Source organism: Oratosquilla oratoria, chromosome 12 (assembly GCF_046742065.1).
Source record: "Oratosquilla oratoria isolate Oo_2021 chromosome 12, ASM4674206v1, whole genome shotgun sequence".
Taxonomy (NCBI): domain Eukaryota; kingdom Metazoa; phylum Arthropoda; class Malacostraca; order Stomatopoda; family Squillidae; genus Oratosquilla; species Oratosquilla oratoria.
Genome location: NC_134788.1, coordinates 31,184,226 through 31,205,506, shown reverse-complemented (window position 1 = coordinate 31,205,506; position 21,281 = coordinate 31,184,226). Strand labels below are relative to the sequence as shown.

General features: G+C 38.3%; 2 protein-coding genes across 2 annotated transcripts in view; one reads left to right on the top strand and one right to left on the bottom strand.

Annotated features, from left to right (window-relative positions):
- The window catches only part of LOC143031247 (uncharacterized), a 174,593-nt gene that overhangs the window by 138,958 nt on the left and 14,354 nt on the right, over window positions 1–21,281 (bottom strand). The window lies entirely within an intron of this gene.
- LOC143031255 (uncharacterized) lies at window positions 8,430–11,703 on the top strand. The gene has a single exon (XM_076194851.1). It carries the CDS (start codon window positions 8,746–8,748, stop codon window positions 9,238–9,240), a length of 495 nt encoding a protein of 164 aa, XP_076050966.1. The 5' UTR covers window positions 8,430–8,745; the 3' UTR covers window positions 9,241–11,703.

The window sequence follows — 21,281 nt, the reverse complement described above, 5'->3', positions numbered from 1 at the left end:
TCGTTAACCAATTCAATTTCCTCCTCCACCCTTTCTCCAATCAGAAAGGCTGTTACTAACCCCGTAAGCAATCTGCTTACTCAAGCAATCTCGAAATCAACGTACAACTGATTTTGTTTACATATTGTTACATCAGCATAAAAATGAACATTATACAACAATATAATCGGGTCCCCGGCGGCTGTTTGTAAAAATTTAGTCGGGAAGTGAGACTGCAATTTCTTTGCCTACGAACTATTGTTTATCAAACACCTACCCCTCTGTCTACCTCTCTACCTACTTGTCTACCAGCCTCTTACATACATATATTTATATTTCATATTTCTATATTTTGTATTTGAATTTATATATTGCTATTTCTATTTTACATTCATGTGATGTTATCCTATGTAATTGTTGTACATCCAAATCAATCATATGATACAGTTAGAGGAAAAAATAAGTGAGGTATTTACAAAGGATAGATTATATGGTACTTCACTACGATCTGATATTCAGTAGGGATGAAGAAGTAGACTAGCATCAGTATCAGTAAGGTAGAAGTAGTCAAACACATTGAAAGACTTAAAGCTACAAAATCCCCATCTCCCTACGAAAAAATTCCGAGTGTTTAAAGAGTGTAAATGTGAAATATACGACCAGTTAACAGAAATCATTATCAAGTCAGAAGACACTGTTTTCGAGCCAATTGTTCGGGGGCAGGCAAAAATTGTTACTCTTTTAAAAAAGGGAGATAAATTGTCTATATGCAACTACAGGCCAATCAGTTTAGCAGTGGAAAGGACACTTTTCTTACCTAATCTAAAGATAAGTAAGGAATACAAGTAAGGCTTGTCGGTTCTGTTATGGCAGTAAGTCTAGTCTCTGTTCGTAAAGAAGAGTTATAATTAGGCTGAAGTAAACAAAGGGTAAGCATGGCGACACCGGCATCTAGTATAAACGAAGAAGTGGAGAGGAAGAAGTCAGATTTGTGTGGTTATTGTAATATTTACATAGACAGTGGTATACAGTCTGAATGTTGCACATTTTGGGTACATTTCAAATGTGAGAAACTTTCTGATGCCGAGGCCAAAGTCTGGGAGAAACTTGGACACCAAGCCAAGTTCTATTGCACATTAAAAAATTGTGATGAAATTGCTAGTAATTTAATAGACAGTTTGGGGCCTCTGAATGAACAAATATATGCTAATACACGTACAATCAAGGAAATCACGACTAGGTTAGATGAATTAGAGGCCAAAAACAGATTAGATTTAGACTTTGCTGATAAGGATAGTGTGAAAGTGGAGATAAAAAACAGCAATTGAAGAAGAAAAGGATAAGGATTTCAGGGCTATAAATCTCTTAGCTGGAGTCCTAGAGCCAGACAGAGATGACCTGAATGTAGGTAAGGCTGGAGACCTGCAGTTTGTAAATACTTTCTCTCAACAAGTGAATATGGAGAGGGGCAGTTGTAACATCGAAGATACGACTAGGATACATGGTGGTTAAAGATCATCAGGTGAGACTGGGAAACCAAAATTCCTGAGGGTACGTTTCGGAATGCCAGAAACTGTAGGCAGAGTGGTTAGGGCTGCACCGAACATCCGGAAGTCCGATGACCCGGTAGTTAGGTAAGTACGAAACTTCAGAGACAGGTCAAAGGAGGAAAGGGGTGAAAGAAAAGGACCACTTGCCCTGTATTAACCCATTCAACTCCGATGACAAGATGTCTTGTCATTTGGTCAAATAAAACAAAAAATCATAAAACACCAAAATGTTTGATCAAACATTTTGGTGTTTTATGATTTTTTGTTTTATTTGACCAAATGACAAGACATCTTGTCATCGGAGTTGAATGGGTTCATTCTTCTCTTGTCCTCCTGTCCTGGAGGGTCCGGAGCTCCAATCATTGGCACCTATCATTGTATTCCAGGTTCTGGTACATATTTGGTGGCCCTCCTCTGCACCCTCAGTAGGGTCTGAACATCTTTCACCAGGTATGGAGATCATATCTGGACCCCATAATCGAGGATTGGCCTGGCCAATGAACGATTGAGTGCCACCTTTTCTTCTTCAAGTGCTGTTTTTAATCTCCACTTTCACACTATCCTAGGGTTGCCAACCATCCTTTATTTCAAAGGACAGTCCTTTATTCAATTGTATTTGCTCTTGCCTTTTATTAAGATTTGAAATGACACTATTGATCCTTTATTTTGAAATCGTTTTGACTGCTAGTTCAATTTCCTGCTCTCAAGATGTGATGATTGCAAAAGCGTTTGCTTCTTGTATGACTGCAGACTCTGTTCACTCTGCATTCTGCACAATACCAAATGCACAGAGTGGCAGACCATAGACCAAGGTGTAAAATTAGCCTCATTCTATGTATAACTCAATTTTCCATAAAAAAAGAGGCCCTCATTTTGGGAAAATCAGAATATCGTAAATTATGTTATTAAATATGAGAACCACCACCAAGAAGAATTTAAAGAAAAACAATAGAGAAAGAAAGGAGGTGCTGTTGGACGTTTGGAAAGTCAACATTTTCACCTATCAACTGAACTCGCGAAGAACCAAAACAAATATGTCATATTTTACAACAATGTAATGATGACACCCTTCACAGAATCGAGCCGCAATTAGTTATAAATACCAGAAGAGTGAAATCTAAGGGAGAAAACTTGTAATAGTAGTATCAATCTTTCATGTTATTAACAGATATTTGGAAAAACAAAATAGATTTCGATGAGATTCAACATTCAGCAAATTTTTCTACCCTAAACTTCTTAGGCCATTCATTTCCCAAAGTTTCAGAAATTTGTAGTAGTAGAACATTTGAAGCCATAAGGAAAGCTTAAATTAAAGATGGATGAACTTTTTGATGAAGTATTAATTCAAAGAAACTTTGACACTATCAAAAGCTCTGAACTCTTCATAAGCTCAAAAACTACAACCAGAAAGTGGTATTTCATTTTTAAATCTATGGACTTTAAATGTATCAATGTTTTCAAAATAGTTTTTTTTTGTACCATCAATTCTTGGAACATCATCTTATTGTGAGAGAGTTTTTAGTTTACTGTCATCTAAATGGTGAGATGAAAGGAACTGATTCTGTGTTGAATTAATAAAGAATGAACTCATAAGGTAGTGTGGGGGTATATTGTACTATTAGTGGAAAAATATTACTGAAAAATCAGATATAAATCTTGAATATAAGGCTGTTGGTCAGAAATATTCCTCAAGGAATGGGCTACCTATGACACACAACTAAATTTATCAATACAAAACTAGGGACCTTTTATGGCTATTTAACCAAAATTGTTCATTTTGTATGGATCACCCTCATAGTGGGGGTGATCCGTACATACTATGGGGGTATTCCATACATATTATTTTGACCCCCCAAAAACATTACAAATTATAATAAATTAGACATTGCAGTCTAAAATTAAACAAACACATCATCTAAGGTGTTCTATTAATGAACGAGCAACAGAGAAGGAGTTTTTTTGACCTTGTCTTGGCGATCAGTATTACATGCAATACCAATAAGAAGTTTTATGAATGATATTTTGCTGTGTGAAATAAAACAAGTGCGCATCCAATATTGTTTATTTAAGAAAACATTGGAAAAATAAAGTCAGTTTTGTAAGTTTATCACTCCTAGGCCAACCTCATTTCATGTTAAATGAATACAATGGAACATTTAGCTTTACCATATATAAAAGTCATTGAGTATGCCCTTGCTGGGGCATCAACACACCTTTGCAGGATTCTTTGGACACCTTTGCTGTGTCCTCTACTAGAGGGAAACAAAACTTGTCTGGAATACCAAACTTAGACTTGATCCGGAGAAAACTTACATTATAGCTGGTGTTGTCCTCGATAAAGAGGATTTTACCAACATAATGCACATTTTCCCTAGCATTTCGACCTTCCTGTAGTTCCAGTTCCACCAAAATTTTGTACGCTACACCCCCTCTTAGCCATACTGCCTTCTAAACATTATCACAGCAATGATGTTGGATAAAACCTAGATTTATTTTAATATATTACATACATCTGTCTAATCATATTCAATACCTTACCAATCTGATCAGGCTCCATTCAGGATAAGGAAACAATATGATATGAATGTCTCAAGTGAAATTGGATGCCACAAAAATAGTAAATCTTATCTCCAAACCATACATGGTGCGCTAGGAGGAATGAAAGCAGCCATCATATTTACTGACGTCACTTCCTCTCTCAGTGTTTCCAACAGAGCTCTTCTATAAATTTTCTGATTTTAATGGAGCTTGTACGGTCTACCCCCATGTGCACTAATCCCCAACATTACCCTACATTTTAACTTAAAAGATAGTTGTTTGGAATTCGCTAAAAACAGCAAAGATGATATAATTTTTCTGAAGGCAGCAAAAAGCCAGGGCAAATATAGTTTTAAAGATTAGAATCCTTTGATTAAGGTAAAATAAATGTCTTCTCATTCTTGTTTTTGTATTTTCATTTAGGCAAGAGAAATGTAATTTTGAACTGCATTTAATATTGGCATCTATCATGATCTGTAGCCTCTTAAATGAATATCAATAAAAAATTTATGTCCTTTACTGTAGCTTAACAGAGTTGGCAAGCCTACACTATCCTTATCAGCTGTCTAAATCTTATCTGTTTTTGGCCTCTAATTTACCTAGCTGAGTCATATCTTCCTTAATTGCAAGTGTACCAGCATCTACTTGCTCATTCAGAGGCCCCAAACTATTAATAAAATAACAAGCAATTTAATCACAATTTCCTCATTTACACCTGCAGGCTGTTTCAAGACAAGCCTGTCCAAGGAAGTTTTTTTCTTTCTCCTACCTTCTAGAATGTTTTGGAAATGAATTATGCAAGTGTCATTAAATAGCCTTGATGCACAACTGGTTGCAACTTTTTCTGGGTGCTTCCTTTCAATGAACTGTGAACGTCACTCCCATATTCCCAACATTTCTTTTATCTCACTTGTAGGGAGAACATTCTTCTTCTGTGGCTCCTCCTTGGAATCAATTTCACTCGAAACATTTGTTTGCTGCTGCTGCTGTTGTAGTTCTTTTAACTCTTTCATTGTCAGTTTCTTGGAGTGCTCCTCAATAAGGTCATTCATGTCTCTTTCATTCACCTCCAGGACCAAGGTCTTTCTGAGAGACACAGTCTCCTCCACTGGCACTTCAGGTTCAAGTTGGAATCCTTCAAAGTCCCATTTGGTCACAACCTCAGGCCACGGCTTCTTCCATGCAGAGGTCAAGGTCCTCATTGTAACACTGTCAGGCCATATCAGTTTTGAGTCATATCACGATGATTTGGCCTTCCAGAACTTTCAAAGGGTGAGGTTTGTGTTCTCCATGACATCAAAACAACAGTGGAGCAAATGCTTGGTGGAGATCTTTTTGAAATTAGAAATCACCTGCTAATCCATGGGCTGCAGGATAGGGGTGGTGTTGGGTGGAAGATAGACAACCTTAATAAACTTGAACTCTTTGAGGATGTTGTCTTCCAGATTTGGTGGGTGAGCAGGAACATTGTTGAGGACTAAATGGGCTTGCATGGGTAGGTTATTTTCCTGGTGATACTTCTTAATGCAAGGACCAATGATCAGGTGTACCTACTCCACAAAGTGGTTCCTATCAGTTCGCTAAAAGTTTTGCAGTAAGCCTTATCTACCTTTGCATCCAAACTTGCTGCTTCAGCATGGCTGACGATGGAGGGAATGCCGATACTTTTTCTAAAGTTGTCAAACTAGGCCCGACTGGTTTTAAACCACTCTTCCAGTGCCTTGGATCTGCTGCAGCAAATCAGTGTAAATGGCTCTTGCCTTCTCACAGAAAATAGCCTCCCTCACTGTATTTCCTGCAAACTGTTTTTCTTTTGGCCACACCAAGAGCAGATTTTCCATCTTTTTGTGGACAGAGGTCTGTAGCTTATAAATTATTTTAACACCCTTTATTGACTCCTGCTTTAGTATGGTACATATCACAGAGGTACTACACTCGTACTGTCTTGCCAAATCCATTGCTCACACACCATGCTCACGTTTTTCTGTAATTTCATGTTTTAATTCATTGGACATCAACCTCTTCTTCTCAGCACTCTTTCCACCCACTTTCTCAGGACCCATGCATATAGGAATAAATTTGATAAAATAGATGAACAATAAACACAAAATATGAGCACAACTTATCACAGATGCTTTCTCAGCAAGCTAAATACATGGACTGCATGTGTGAGCTGTGGATGCTGGGCTAGTGTTGTGTTATGGTGTTCAACGTGCTAACTACCAGCAGCTCATACCTCAAATTTTGGATCACAATTCAAAGCAGAAAATCGAACAAACAACAACTCGTATCTCAGAAATCTCATAAGATGGGGCACACGTATGTCAAGGTACCTGTACCAATGTATGCAGAAAAACCCCCAAGGGAAATAATAAAATGATGACTGAGCACTTTTGTCTAGACATCTTCTGGGTACATACAATGATGATACAAACATGCGTATGTATACAAAGTGGGAAGCCATGGATGGGAACAGGAAAAGGTTGTGAGAGAGTCTCTCATGGTTAACCTACACAGTTCATGGCAGTGGATGTTTGGGCCACCACATTTTTAACAATAAAATTATCAAGTTTGTACATTCCTTGACTTAAATTTAAGTTGTTGATGAATGTATCGTTAATCAGGCTGGGTTCTATTATATTTTTAGTCAAATATGACTTATTTCTAACACTTTCTTTGGCACCCTCCTAATCAATGCAATGATTATATGAACAAATAATGTGTTAGGCATTTGACCATTTCTAATGCTATACTGATGTTGTTTTAACCTTTTCTTTCTTCAGTCTGACCTATATAACATTTGTCACACATTTTACATGGAATTGAATAGATACATCTTCCTTATCAAATATTGGGCAAAAGTACTACTTAATCTTACTATATACCCATATGAACAATTCTAGAAAGTACCTGTACAATTTCTTGGATCAAAAACATGGTACACCACTTACTAGTGTATCTTAAACAATGTGACTTGCATCACTTATTTGAGTGAGATGAATGGCATAAACCTTTCTAGGGTAGGTTCTATAGAAAATTTAGGTCTTATGAGCCCAAACTTGAAATGTTAAGGTGTTATGTTAAATATGACTACTGTGGCCAGCTGGACCATTCCCCACTTCCAAATCTCGTGATGTGATGAAGAAAGCTAGAGCAAAACTTGAGTCATTCTGGTCGTGGTGTGTTGAGTATTAGAGATCTCTTGAACAATTTCCAGCAAATTTCTAATGAAAAAGTAGAATGCAATATATTATAGCGCAATATCTATCAGTATTTCTAAATATTTTATGTTAGGTGATGGAAAGTATAAACAGTCTGTTTAGGTACAAAGGGACTTGAGTATTAAATGGTTTGTATATGAAACATCCACACTCCTATTATAGTGTATTACATAATTTCAAAGAGCATGTCGATCTTGTGATTATATATATATTATTTTTTTCAGGATGAAGGTAACTATCACCATTTCTTTGGAAGAGCTATCCACAGATTCTATATGTATCGCATGATGAAGAGAATCTGATGAGACGTCTGTGGCACAGCTATATCACAATTCATCTTGTATATATCACATGATGACCCCACACTGGAGACGAGCCTTTCCAGTGTGATCTGTGTGATTCTACTTTCTCACAATAGAGTGATCTCAAATGGCACAAAAGTAATCTCAAAGATCACAAGATGATCCACACAGGAGAGAAGCTTTAAGTGTGGCCTTTGTGATTCTGCTTTCTCACAAAAGGGCAGTCTGACACGGCATATAAGGACCCATGCAGGAGAGAACCTTTCCAGTGTGATCTTCGTGAGTGAGCTCTCTCAGAAAAGGGTACTCTCAAAAAACATATTATGAACCACAAAGGAGAGAAGCCTTTTCAATGTGACCTTTGTGATTCTGCTTTCACACAAAAGAGTATTCTCAAAAAACATATGATGACCCACACAGGAGAGAAGCCTTTCCAGTGTGGCCTTTGTGATTCTGCTTTCTCAGAAAAGGGTTCTCTCAAAAAACATATGATGACCCACACAGGAGAGAAGCCTTTCCAGTGTGACCAGTGTGATTCTGCTTTCTCATATAGCAGTGGTCTCAAAAGGCATATGATGACCCACACAGGAGAGAAGCCTTTCCAGTGTGACCTGTGTGATTCTTCTTTCATAGAAAAGAGTGCTCTCAAATACCATATGATGACCCACACAGGAGAGAAGCCTTTCCAGTGTGGCCTATGTGATTCTGCTTTCTCACAAAATGTCATTCTGACACGGCATATGAGGACCCACACAGGAGAGAAGCCTTTCCAGTGTGATCTTTGTAATTGTGCTTTCTCAGAAAAGGGTACTCTCAAAAACCATATTAGGACCCACACAGGAGAGAAGCCTTTCCAGTGTGACCTGTGTGATTCTGCTTTCTCACGAAAGAATACTCTCACAAGGCATATGATGACCCACACAGGAGAGAAGCCTTTCCAGTGTGACCTCTGTGATTCTGCTTTCTCACAAAAGGTCTATCTCAAACAGCATTTGAGGATCCACACAGGAGAGAAGCCTTTCCAGTGTGATTCTGCTCTCTCTCAAAGAAGTAGTCTCAAAAAGCACATGATGAAACACTCAGGAGAGAAGCCTTTCCAGTGTGACCTGTGTGATTCTGCTTTCACAAAAAAAGAGTACTCTCAAAGACCATATCATGACCCACACAGGAGAAAAGCCTTTCCAGTGTGATCTTTGTGATTCTGCTTTCTCAAGAAAGGGCAGTCTGACACAGCATATAAGGACCCACACAGGAGAGAAGCCTTTTCAGTGTAATCGTTGTGATCGTGCTTTCTCAGAGAAGGGTACTCTCAAAAACCATACAAGGACCCACACAGGAGAGAAGCCTTTCCAGTGTGACCTGTGTGATTCTGCTTTCCCACGAAAGATTCGTCTCAAAGAGCATATAAGGACCCACACAGGAGAGAAGCCTTTCCATTGTGACCTTTGTGATTCTGCTTTCTCACAAAAGGTTTATCTCAGGAAGCATTTGAAGACCCACACAGGAGAGAAGCCTTTTCATTGTGACCTGTGTGATTCTGCTTTCTCACGAAAGAGTATTCTCAAAAAACATATGATGACCCACACAGGGGAGAAGCCTCTCCAATGTGTTATTTCTGATTTTGTTTCAGAGGAAGGTAAAAAGGAATAATAAAATAGAAAATAAAAAAATATATAAGGACTGACACAGAAGAGAAACTTTTCCAGTGTGACCTGTACAATTCTCCTTTTACACAAAAAAATTCTCTCAATCAATATATGGTGACTCACTAGAGAGAAGCTATTCCAGTGTGATATGTATGATGAAAAATGTTCCCTCTAAGTTTTGTGCATGTGTGTGTGTACAGGTTTTACAACTAGTGCCCAAAGGAAAAAAATGTGTGCACACGAGGTTTCCAATATGAAATTGAAATAATTTGATTAGATAGTGGAATTTCATGATAATGAATTCAAAACAAAAGAAAGATGTGATTTTAAGAATCTATCAATGACCTTTGAAATGGAAATGTGGAATTTCATAATTTCACACGTAGTTTTGAGGTCATTTGTACTGTATTTGACACCAGTAATTGTCAGTCAAGTGATACAAATAAAGAATCATGTTATAACTTCACCCCCCTCCCTAAATTGAATAGCCCTGATGGCCTGATAATTGAATACTTCATATGGGATATAGTGATGACTGAAAAGGGGATGAAAGTTAATGTCACTTAAACAGAAGTATTGAATACCAGTAGAGAAAATAAACAAATATAAGTATTGGAAATGAAATTTGGGAGTCAAGATGGATGAGGAGAACAGACAAGAAATGGAAACTATGAACAGAATCAACAAATCTAAGGAAAATATTGGTGCATTAAACCCTCTTAAGGACAAAAATATACCAGTTAAATGAAAAATCATAATGTATAATATAAAACTTCAATCAATTCTAATATATGGATCAGAAGCATGGCCACCACTAAATTGAAGTAAAAAAAAATAGCAGTGGATATGAAAATGCTTAGAAGTATAAAAAAGGTGACTAAAAGGGACAATTAGATAAGTACAAATAAGAGAGGAATTTTGAATAACAAATTATAGAAATCATAGAACAAACAGACTTAGATGGTATGGACATGTAATGAGAATGGACCAAGAGAGACTGCCAAGACAAGCATGGACATCGAAGCCTAACTGAAGAAGACCAATTGGTAGACCCAGAAAGAGATGGACTAACAATGTGTTGGAAGTGCTAGAAAGAAGAGGTGAAGATCTGCAAATGGAAGAAAAGGAAAGATATCAAAATAGAGAGGAATGGAGAAAAATTGTTGGGACGAGGCCCACTAGCTGACAGGGATTTCTCTACTAGGCATCCGGTAAGAAATGAGAGAAAGCAATAAATTCTATATATACCAAGGGCTCAGTTGCCCTCACAAGGGGAAAAAACTTTGATATATGTATATAGAATTTGATGCATTAGAAAAAAAAAAGTATTAAAATTGTATGAAGTATTCAGTTACTGGCCATCAGGACTATTTAGAAAAAGATATCAATGGAATTTCCTACTGAGACCTACTGTTGAAGAATAACAACATGAGGAAAGAAGATACTGATGAAAAAAGGGTACTAGAAGAGCTTTGGAACAGAAAAAATACTAAGATAAAAGTGCAATGCTAAAAGAAAGCCAAAGCAAAAATTGGAAGTTAAAAATTATGATATAGGAAAAGGGAGCCACTGGAAAGGACCAACATTCAACTTGACTTTACCTAAAGGGAAACAAAGAAAAATAAAACTAGGCAACACCCAAGCTTGGTATATAGTGCACATAGACTTGGTCTGTATTTTGTAATCTGTAGCCATTTGTAAAATGAAAACTGCTATATCCATTTACAGGACAGATTCCCAGAGGATGAGTTATAAGAATGGTCAGTGCTTGATATTCTCAATTTCACATTATGATTTCTAATTTGGTAGTGATCATGTAAATACCCTTTGTCTTGGATATCACAATTTTGTGGCTGATACTACAAATATAATTAATTGGTCAATTTAATGGTTTGAAATTTGCTCTGTAAGAGAAAAAAATATAAAATTTTACTCAAATGGGGGTATTTGCTCTTCAGAATTAACAGTTCTGTGACATGACAAAGTTGATGGGTACTGAAGGAACCTTCCTTACAGCTAGTACAGACTGTGATCAGCAAGGTTTTAGTCCAATGAATCAAATAAGAAACAAATTTAGACACTGTTTAGGAGAATGCCATTTAGATATGCTTATGAGAGTGAAAAGCTGGCAATTCTTTGGAAATTCAGTCAATTCAGATAGTGTGTATAAATGTGGATGAATACCAAAGACAGAAAGTAAGGTATTAATCCAATGAATCAAATAATAAAACAAATTTAGACACCATTTGGAGGAATGCCATTTAGTTATGCTTATGAGAGTGAAAAGCTGGCAATTCTTTGGAAATTCAATCAATTTAGAAAGTATAAATGTGGATGAATACCAAAGACAGAAGAGAAAAGAAATGAGGAGTAAGACGCTAGAACTAAACAAGTGGAGAATTAGTAATTGACTTGTTATGTATATTTAAGAGTTATTTACAAAATAAGGAATTTTGAATAAAGATAATCAGCCATTAGTGTTTATCTTTTTTTCATTGATCAGATCAATGTAGAATATATATTAAATATTTTTTGTGAACTCTATCATTGTTGTCACACAAAAGACTTGAAATACAACACTGGTGACAAATAAGAAACAATATGATTAAAATATATGCCTAATGACTTGTTTTATCTATGGAAAGCCAAATCTAAAAGGTATTTCAAATACATAATAAAATATTAAAGTAGAGAGTATTCAGGGAGTGCATACCTATACAAACTTTAGGATTGTAAAATTGAAAATTTTCACTGTGCCCACATTATGATAGCTGGTGCCACTTTGCATAAAGAACATTGAAATTTGCACATAATCTATAAATGCCAGGGTAGTAAATTAAAGATAAAGGGAAAAATTGAATGCATAAACATGTCCAGATTGGCCTCAAAATTTAGTAACTAGTTTCTTGGCCTGTGACCTGCCTTTGCACAAAATTTCATCAAAATGTGAGTAAAGTTGCTAACCTACAAACCAACAAGTGCTGGCAAAAACAAAACTTTCTTGGTGGAGGTAATAATACACAACTTGAAATGGTGTGCACTTGCTTGACTGTTTATTATGGTGACTTACAATGACAGCAAAGTTAGTGCACCAGGAAGTTTCAGCACACCTACACAGGTGGGATTTATTTATGAAAACATTTAAATTAGAAATAAAGATTTTCCTGGCCACAAAAATGTCCTTGCTAATGCTTTCAAGGTATCAGTATTAAGGAGGAAGGTGTCACACCCTATTGGCAGGACAGTCCTGTTTTGGAGCACTCTGGTCTCCGTCTTGCACCACCTCAAGCAGGAGGTTAATTTGTCCCTCTTTTTGGGGCCTGTCTACTATTTTTATTATAATTCTATGTAACTGCCATTGGGACACAATGCATGGGGCTCCAGTGTACAAGACAAGAGATCATTGAAGTACACGACAGTCTGAGATGGTTAGTATGCCAAAGGCACCAATGAGGAGTGGTTGACTTTATTTCTTGCTTTGATTAAACAGGGATATTTAAGTCCCCATACAAATGCTAAAAAGAAGGACAATATTTAAACATGAATGGACCAAGGAATTTGGGTTTATTGCTAAAAGAAAGCAGAATTAGTGAATTTCATGCGCTTTGTGATATGGAAATAGGCAGCACAGGAAAAAATGCAGTTGAACAGCATTCTACCATTGCCACATAAAGTTAACATCAGTATTAGCGCTGGGCTGTCATTGTTGTATTTTTTTTTTGCCCAGCTCGATCATCTCAAGATGACAAAATATAAATGGTCTTACTTAAATAAAAAAAAAAAATAAATAAATAAATAAATAAATAAAAAAAATGTCCACCCAAAATGAAAAGGACGCGATCACTGCAAAAAGAAATAATGATTGAGAGGTGAACGACATGTCCCTTTCCTCCCATGACTAGCGCCAGTGTTAGGGTGCCCTTTTCTTACTCGGCTACAGATATAGGCGCATAACCTATCTCCGTCGCCCCTACTAACAGTGGACGTTCTTCAAGTGACTGGAGTCACTGGTCACCTTCCTGAGATCAACCCATAGATGACCTACTTCGCATCAACTGACAGACTGAATTGATATTATAAACACACACACACACACATATATACATGTGTGTGTAATTGTGAGACTATTCATGGCATACCTTGATTATCATATGTACATACATACATACACCAAACACTTTTCCCCCCTACATGGGGGGGTAGCCAAAAAAAGAAAAAGGCATAGAAACCACTCCCACCCATTCCATTTCCCATATATTCCACTCCTCTCCACCCTCCTCCCTCCCTCTTATCTTGGCACCTCCTGGATGATGGGTCATCCCTGCATCCTGTCCACTGCCCTGGGTCAGAAGCAGTGTTACAAGACACAGCACATCCACAGCAAGGCCGCTTCATAAATTCGGCGACCCCCCTCTCCGTCCCCTCATGCAGAAAAGGAGAAGACGGGGAGAAATCCCTTCAGGCTGCGTCAAATTTTTTCCCATACATACTTCCTCATCACCCATCCCCCACCCACTCCCCCTCATGCATCACAGCATCATCTATACACAACCCCTCTCCATTTACTCCTGTCTTCTGTCCTTTCCCATCCTTCCTCCACAGACATTCCTCTCTTTTGTAATGCCCCTTTCACCCCATCCATCCATCTCATCCTAGGATGCCCCCTCATATTCACTCCTTCCACCTCTGCCTTCCAAACTTCGTTTACTAATCTTTCTTCACTTATTCTTTCCATGTGTCCAAACCATCACAATACTCTTTCATCAACCCTATCTCCCAGCTCCCTTTCCACCCCTGTTCTCCTCCTCACCTCATTTCTCACTCTATCTAGCCTAGTAACCCCTATCATACTTCTCAGACATTTCATCTCAAACACATTCAAACTCCTCTCTTTCTCTCTCATGTTCCATGTTTCTGCCCCGTACAATGCTGTTGGCACAATCACTCCTTCATATAGCCTCCTCTTAGCATCCATTCCCAGATGTCTATTTCTCATTACACTTTTCAATCCACCAAGGCATTTACTCGCTTCTCTCAATCTACATTCTACCTCCACCCCACTCCTCCCTTTCCTGCCACATTCGCACCCAAGTATCTAAAACTATCCACTTCCTCCAGTCTTTCACCCTTAATGCTCACCTCCAGCCTGCTGTCACTCTCTCCCCTTGTACATCTCATCACCTTACTTTTACCCACATTTATCTTCATCTTCCTTCTTTCACACACCTTCTCAAACTCTGTCACTAACCTCCTCAATCTGATCCTGCTACAAGTGCAGTGTCGTCAGCAAACAACAACTGGCTCACCTCCCACTTTTCTCCATTTTCTTTAATCATCTCCAACCCCTGACCCACTACCCTTGCATTCACCTCTCGCACCACCCCATCCATGTAAAGATTGAACAGCCAGGGCGACATAACACATCCCTGACGAAGTCCCACCTTTATCTCAAACCATTCACTCTCTCCATTTCTAATCCTAACACAAGCTCTACTACTCTCGTAAAAACTCTTGGCTGCTCTTAACAGCTTTCCTCCTATCCCATATATCTGCAGTACCTCCCACAGTGCCTACCGTGTCGTAAGCCTTTTCCAGATCCATAAAAGCCCAAAAAAACATCCTTACCTTTTCCGAAAGCTTTCTCACATATCTGTCTTACCACAAAGATCTGATCTACACAACCCCTACCTGTCCTAAACCCACACTGTTCCTCACCAATTACTCCCTCTGTTCCTCTCCTAATCCTCTCAATCAAAACCCTCTCATAAGCCTTCCTAACTACACTCAACAAGCTGGTCCCTAGGTAACTACTACACTCACACATGTTCCCCTTTCCCTTGTAAAGTGGAACTATACAGGCACTCCTCCAGTCCTCCGGCACTCTACCCTCTCTCAAACAAACTTTAAACAACCTCACCAGCCAGTCCACCATAACTGTACCTCCTTTCTTCAGACATTCTGCATGGCATCCATCCAGACCAGGTGCCTTACCTGCTCTCATCATCTTAACAGCTGTTTTCACTTCATCCTTCCCTATTTCTCCTCCATTTTCCTCACTCATCACTTTCATTTTCTTAGCGCTTCCTACTGCAACTAGCTTTCCCTCCCTATCATTCTTCACATTTAGCAACTCCCTAAAATACTCTGCCCACCTTCCTCTCACTGCCTTCTCTTCCATTATCATCTCTCCATCTCCACCTTTTACCTTTTCTTCTCTACTTGATTCGCCTCCTTTTTCTCTTTTAATTTCCTTCCGAAACATCTTTTTATTGCTTACAAAATTGTCTGTCATACTCTTTCCCCATTTCACATCTGCTCTCCTCTTTGCTTCCTTAATCTTATGCTTAGCTTCCCTTCTCCTTACTTTACACCTCTCATACGATTCTCTCGTCCTAATTTGCAGCCAATCTATGAATGCCTGCTTCTTCTCTTCTACACATTTCTTTGCTTCCTCATCCCACCACTCACTACCCTTCCTTCTATTTCCTCCTGCCCTCTTTGTTCCACACACCATCTTTGCACACCTTATGACTCCCTCCTTGAACCATCCCCATTCCTCCTCCACTCCTAGTTCTACTCTATCCTTTACTCCCTCCCACTCCTCTTTCAGTTTCTTCTTAACCTCACTCTCCTTTTTTCCTTATTTAAGCAGCTCATTCGAAGTACCTCCCTACCTTATGCCCTTTTCCTCTTTCTCTACTCTCAATTTACCTTCCACCAGAAAATGATCTGATATTCCCCCACTCTCTCCCCTTAGAACATGTACATCCTTAACTCTTCCTACCATACTCCTGGTCACCACTATATAGTCCATTAATGCTCTATCTGCCACCCTTCCATCCACCACCCTCTCCCATGTGTAATTATGCTTGACTTTCTTCCGAAACACTGTATTTGCTATCATCAATTCTTTTTCAAGACACATCTCCACCATCATTTCTCCACTATGATTTTTACCTGGAACTACATACTTCTCAATCATTTCATCTATTGGTTCATTTCCTACCCTAGCATTTAGGTCTCCCAATACAACTACATTGACATTTCTCCCTAATCCCTCTATGCACTCATTTATATGTACCCAAAAAGCCTCCCTTTCCTCTACACTCTTCTCACTACCAGGTCCATACGCACTTAAAAAAAAACAAAAACAAAAAAAACACACATCTCCCTTCCCAGCTTCACCTTCATCCACATCAACCTTGATGAAACCTCCTTCCACTCCACTACTTACTTATCTCTTCACTTACTAGTATAGCCACCCCTTCTCTCCCTCGTCCCCTCTTCATTCCTGAGTACCTCCCAGCTACACTCCCAAACTCACAGTTGCCCTTTCCTTTCATTTTAGTTTCACTCAAAGCCAGCACATCCATCTTTCTTCTCACAAACATACTGCCTATCTTTTCCCTTTTACTCTCATCTGTACCACATCCACGCACATTAAAAGACCCAAACCTTAGGGTACTGGTTGGAAAACTCCCAGACCCTCTTATGCCTTTTCTTTTCTTTTTAGGAATGTCCCCTTTCGGGGCTACAGGTAGTAGGACTCCTAATCCCATCCCCGTCCCGTTTTTTTTTTTTCGCCTTTTACGACTCAAGTGGAAATACTTGGTGGTAGCATTCTCTCCCCCCACCACAGGGCCGGCGAAAACAAAAAATGAATACTCAGAGAAATGGTACAGGACAGCAACAAGGGGTTGGGGGACAGCATAACGGAGGGACAGTCGTAGTATAAAAGTGTCATCATTTCTCTATGAGCAAAGTTTTCCTCTATCATAGACAAAATGATGCGTGACTCTGGTTCGTAGGGGCGCCCCATATAGACCCTAAAGTATCAACTGCATGCTACTTTGCCACAATAACATGCAGCCAAAGATAGTAATAAGTATTGTGTGTCGATAGTTCAGGGTTATATATTCATTTTACTTTATTTATTTATTTGTTTTGGCACTTTTCTTTGGTTCTTGGTAAGGATTGTACAGGTTTTCCTCCTCCCTCCCTTCGTCACGTAATCTACTTTCTGCTCGACCGCTCGTGAGCACATTGTCGTCATGGTTACCGTCTGACATCTTGTCTGTGGTATGATCAGCCATCTTGCCTCTCTATTTTTCGTAACTGTTGGGTTTGGGACGACAGTGAAAGAGAAGATTACTAAGTAACTACTTTATTCAGTGACGAATACGCGGTGGCGTGTGTTGTGCGCTTGAAATCTAAAATACTCTATCGGCGTGGGTCACCGACAGGGCGTGTCATGCCTACGGGTCTTATTCCTATTAGGCGCCTGTTACAGTAGTCACTCATGTCTATGTGGCACCATGGTCACTTAAGTATTCTAAAGTTCTTTCATAGAAAAAAATGAAGTCTGTTTTACATTCTTTAGACACATCCTGTGTAAAATGGTTTGGTGTTTACTGCAAGGCAAAAAAAAAGAAAAGAAAAAAAAAAAAAAAAAAAAAAAAAAATCTCAAATTTGTTTAGTGCAGACATTAGCCTGAATACTAAAGTTATGCTGTCTTGGGTTCTAGTGCTTCAATAGTGTCTCAGAACAATTTCAGAGTGTGGCTGAGGAAGAAGAAATAAATCTCTGATGATTCACAGGCACTTCTTTCATCTCCAAAGCACTTCTATAGTACCTTGGGGCAGTCCTCTTCACCTAAGCTCTGGAAATAATTTAAGTATTCTGTCAATATTTGGCAAAAGAGAAAACCATCTAGTTACAACAGAGTGCAACTATCAATCTCCACAACTTCACAGAATTCCTTTAACTGTTGTTCTTTTAGCTGATGTGCTGAAATGGCCATACAATTTGAGCACAATATTTTCAGCATCAATTTCCAATTAACCAGTAGCAAATATTGTTGCATTGTACAAAACATGACCCAGACAGTTTACAGGAATAATGTTCTTTTGAGGCATTTTCATTTTTTATCAATACTTTTGTACTTCCCATAGTTTACTTTCTGCATTGTCAGTAATGTGTGCAGGCAGTTTATTCAGGCCCAGACCTAACGCCTCTAGTTTAGATAGTATTTTTTTCTTTTCTTTTTTATGGACTGATGATTCATTACTGTCACCGTAAAAGTCCAGTATCACATAGTGCACTCCCTCCTCAAAATGAAAGTACCTCAGAAGTATTGGGAAACATTTTGTTGGACCTTTGTTTGAATCATCAATTGCTATTGAAAAGGGCAAACCATGGTCTTTGATATACTCCACGTGTTTGTACAGAATACAGAGCTAGAATATTTTTAAACACAGTTATTATTTCTGTCTTCCCACATGCTACACCCTTTACTATCGGTGGATCACTATATATTTGTCAACTTTTACTCCACAATCAGCACTTTTGTATGACTGGTGATGCTTGATATCATAACACAATTTTCACAGTTCTGTAGACATCATTTTGTCATCTTGAGAAGATCAAGCTGGGCAGAAAAATTACAACAGTAACAGCCCAGTACTAATACCAGTGTTAACTTTATGTTTATATGTGGCAATGGTATCATACTCGTTCAACTGCCTTTTTTTTTTTTTTTGTGCTGTTTATATCCACATTAGAAAGAGCATGAAATTCGCCATTTCTGCTTTTAGCAATAAATCCAAATTCTTATGTCAATTCATGGTTAAATGGTGTCCTTTTTTTTAGCATTTGTATGGGGGCTTAAATACCACTGTTTAATCAAAGCAAGAAATAAAGTCAACCACTCCAAAACAGGACTGTCCTGCCTAAGTAGGGTGTTTGGCCACCCTGTATTCATCCCTTTATATTACTTTCTGTGGTTCTTACTTGCTTGGTTGTCGACGATGCCGTACCTTCTGGGTCTGTCCTTACTCCTCTTTGAAACACTCGATCACGCCGCCACGGTCCCTAAGCTCATTTCCCCATCTCCTAAATTCTAATACTGGCCCCTCCGTTCCTCGCAGGGGTCTCCCTCCCCTACACTCACGTTCACACCTCCACACACACTCGGTCCTTCCTTGGCAATGTCGACCCACGCCGATGCGCAGGCACTGCCCCCGCTCCCTCTCTGGGGGTACCAACGCTTTCGCCCTTTGACACCCCATCGGGGGTGCCAACCACACGTCCCTGTCTGCACCATCAATATTTCAAATTTATGTGGAGTACCAGGTAGTCCTTATGTACATAGCTTGGATATCACGAACATACTTTCTCTTGCAGTTTCCTTCATTCTTATGTTCACAACACAAAGTGCATGAAATTAACCATTTCTGCTTTTGGCAATAAATCCAAATTCTTTGGTCCATTCACGGTAAAATGTTGTCCCTCTTACCACAATTCAGTGTACATTTCAATACAAGGTGCACAACTACACACAATTTCTATTATTTTTACAATATTCATGCAAAGGCGTGACAATGGCAGACATGAAATATATTCACAGGAAATGTTTTATTTCTAAATTAAACGTTTGCATACATAAATTCCACCTGTGTAGGTGTGCTGAAATTTCCTGGTGCACAAATTTTGCTGTTACTGGAAGTCGCCATACTAACCAGTTAACCAAATGCACACCATTTCAAGTTGTGTATTATTACCTCCACCAAGGAAGATTTGTTTTTGCCAGCACTTGTTGGTTTGTCTCTTAGCAACTTTACTCAGATTTTGATTTAATTTTGTGCAAAGGCAGGTCCTAGGCCAAGAAACACGTTATTAAATTTTGAGGCAGATCTGGATATGTTTGCACATTGATTTTTCCCTCTATCTTTAATTTGCTACCCTGGCATTTATAGATTGTATACAAAGTTCATATTCCTTATACAAAGTGGCCCCAGCTACCATAATGTGGGCAAAGTGAAATTTTTCAATAATTATGACCCTAAAGTTTGTAAAGGTATCCACACCCTGAGTGCTATCTAGTTTAATATTCTATCATGTATTTGAAATACCTTTTACATTTGGCTTTCCATAAATAAAACAAGTTCTCAGGCATATATTTTAATTCTATTCTTATTTGTCACCAATTTTGTATTTCATGAGTCCTTTGTGTGACAACAATGACAGAGATTACAAAAAATATCTAATACATATTCTATATTCACCAGATTAATGAAAAAAATATATAAACACTAATGAGTGATTACCTTTATTCAAAATTCCTTTGTAAATAACTCTAATTATACATAACAAGTCCATTACTAACATAACATAACAAGTCCATGTTTATACACACTATCTAAATACATTGAATTTCCAAACAATTGCCATCTTTTCATTCTTATTAGCATATCTACTTGGCATTCCTCCAAATGGTGTCTAAATTTGTTTTTTGATTCACTGGACTAAAACCTTATTTCTTTTCTGTCTTTGGCATTCATCCAGATTTATACACAATATCTAAATTGAATGAATTTCCAAACAATTACCAGCTTTTCACTCTCAGGCATATCTTAATGGCATTCTCCCAAATGGTGTCTAAATTTATTTTTTATTTGATTCATTGGACTAGACCCTTGCTCACTGTCTGTACTAACTACAAGGAAGGTTCCTTCAGTATCCATCAACTTTGCCATGTCACAGTACTATTCATTCTGAAGAGCAAATACCACCATTTGAGTAAAATTTTGTATATGTTTTCTCTTACAGAGAAATTTTCAAACCATTAAACTGACCAATTATTTCTGTAGTATCAGCCACACAATAATGACAAAGGACTTTAACATGATCACTACCAAATGATAAATTATTATGTGAAACAGAGGATATCAAGCACTGACCATTCTTGTAACTCTGGGAATCTGTCCTGTAAATGGGTGTAGCCGTTTTCATTATTTCATCCAGCCATTCACCAGCACCTAGCAGTTCATTTTTGCATCACATCCTTTGGTTCCTTTGAATCTGAGGTGGTGGATCAGTACTTTGCAATTTTCTTATGTTATTTTTTCTTTTATTCTTAATTTTACAAATGGCTACAGATTACAAAATACAGACCATATCCATTATTTACCAAGCTTGGGTGGTGCCTAGTTCTATTTTCCTTTGTTTTCCTTTGAGTAGAGTCAAGTAGAATGCTGGGATGGGCC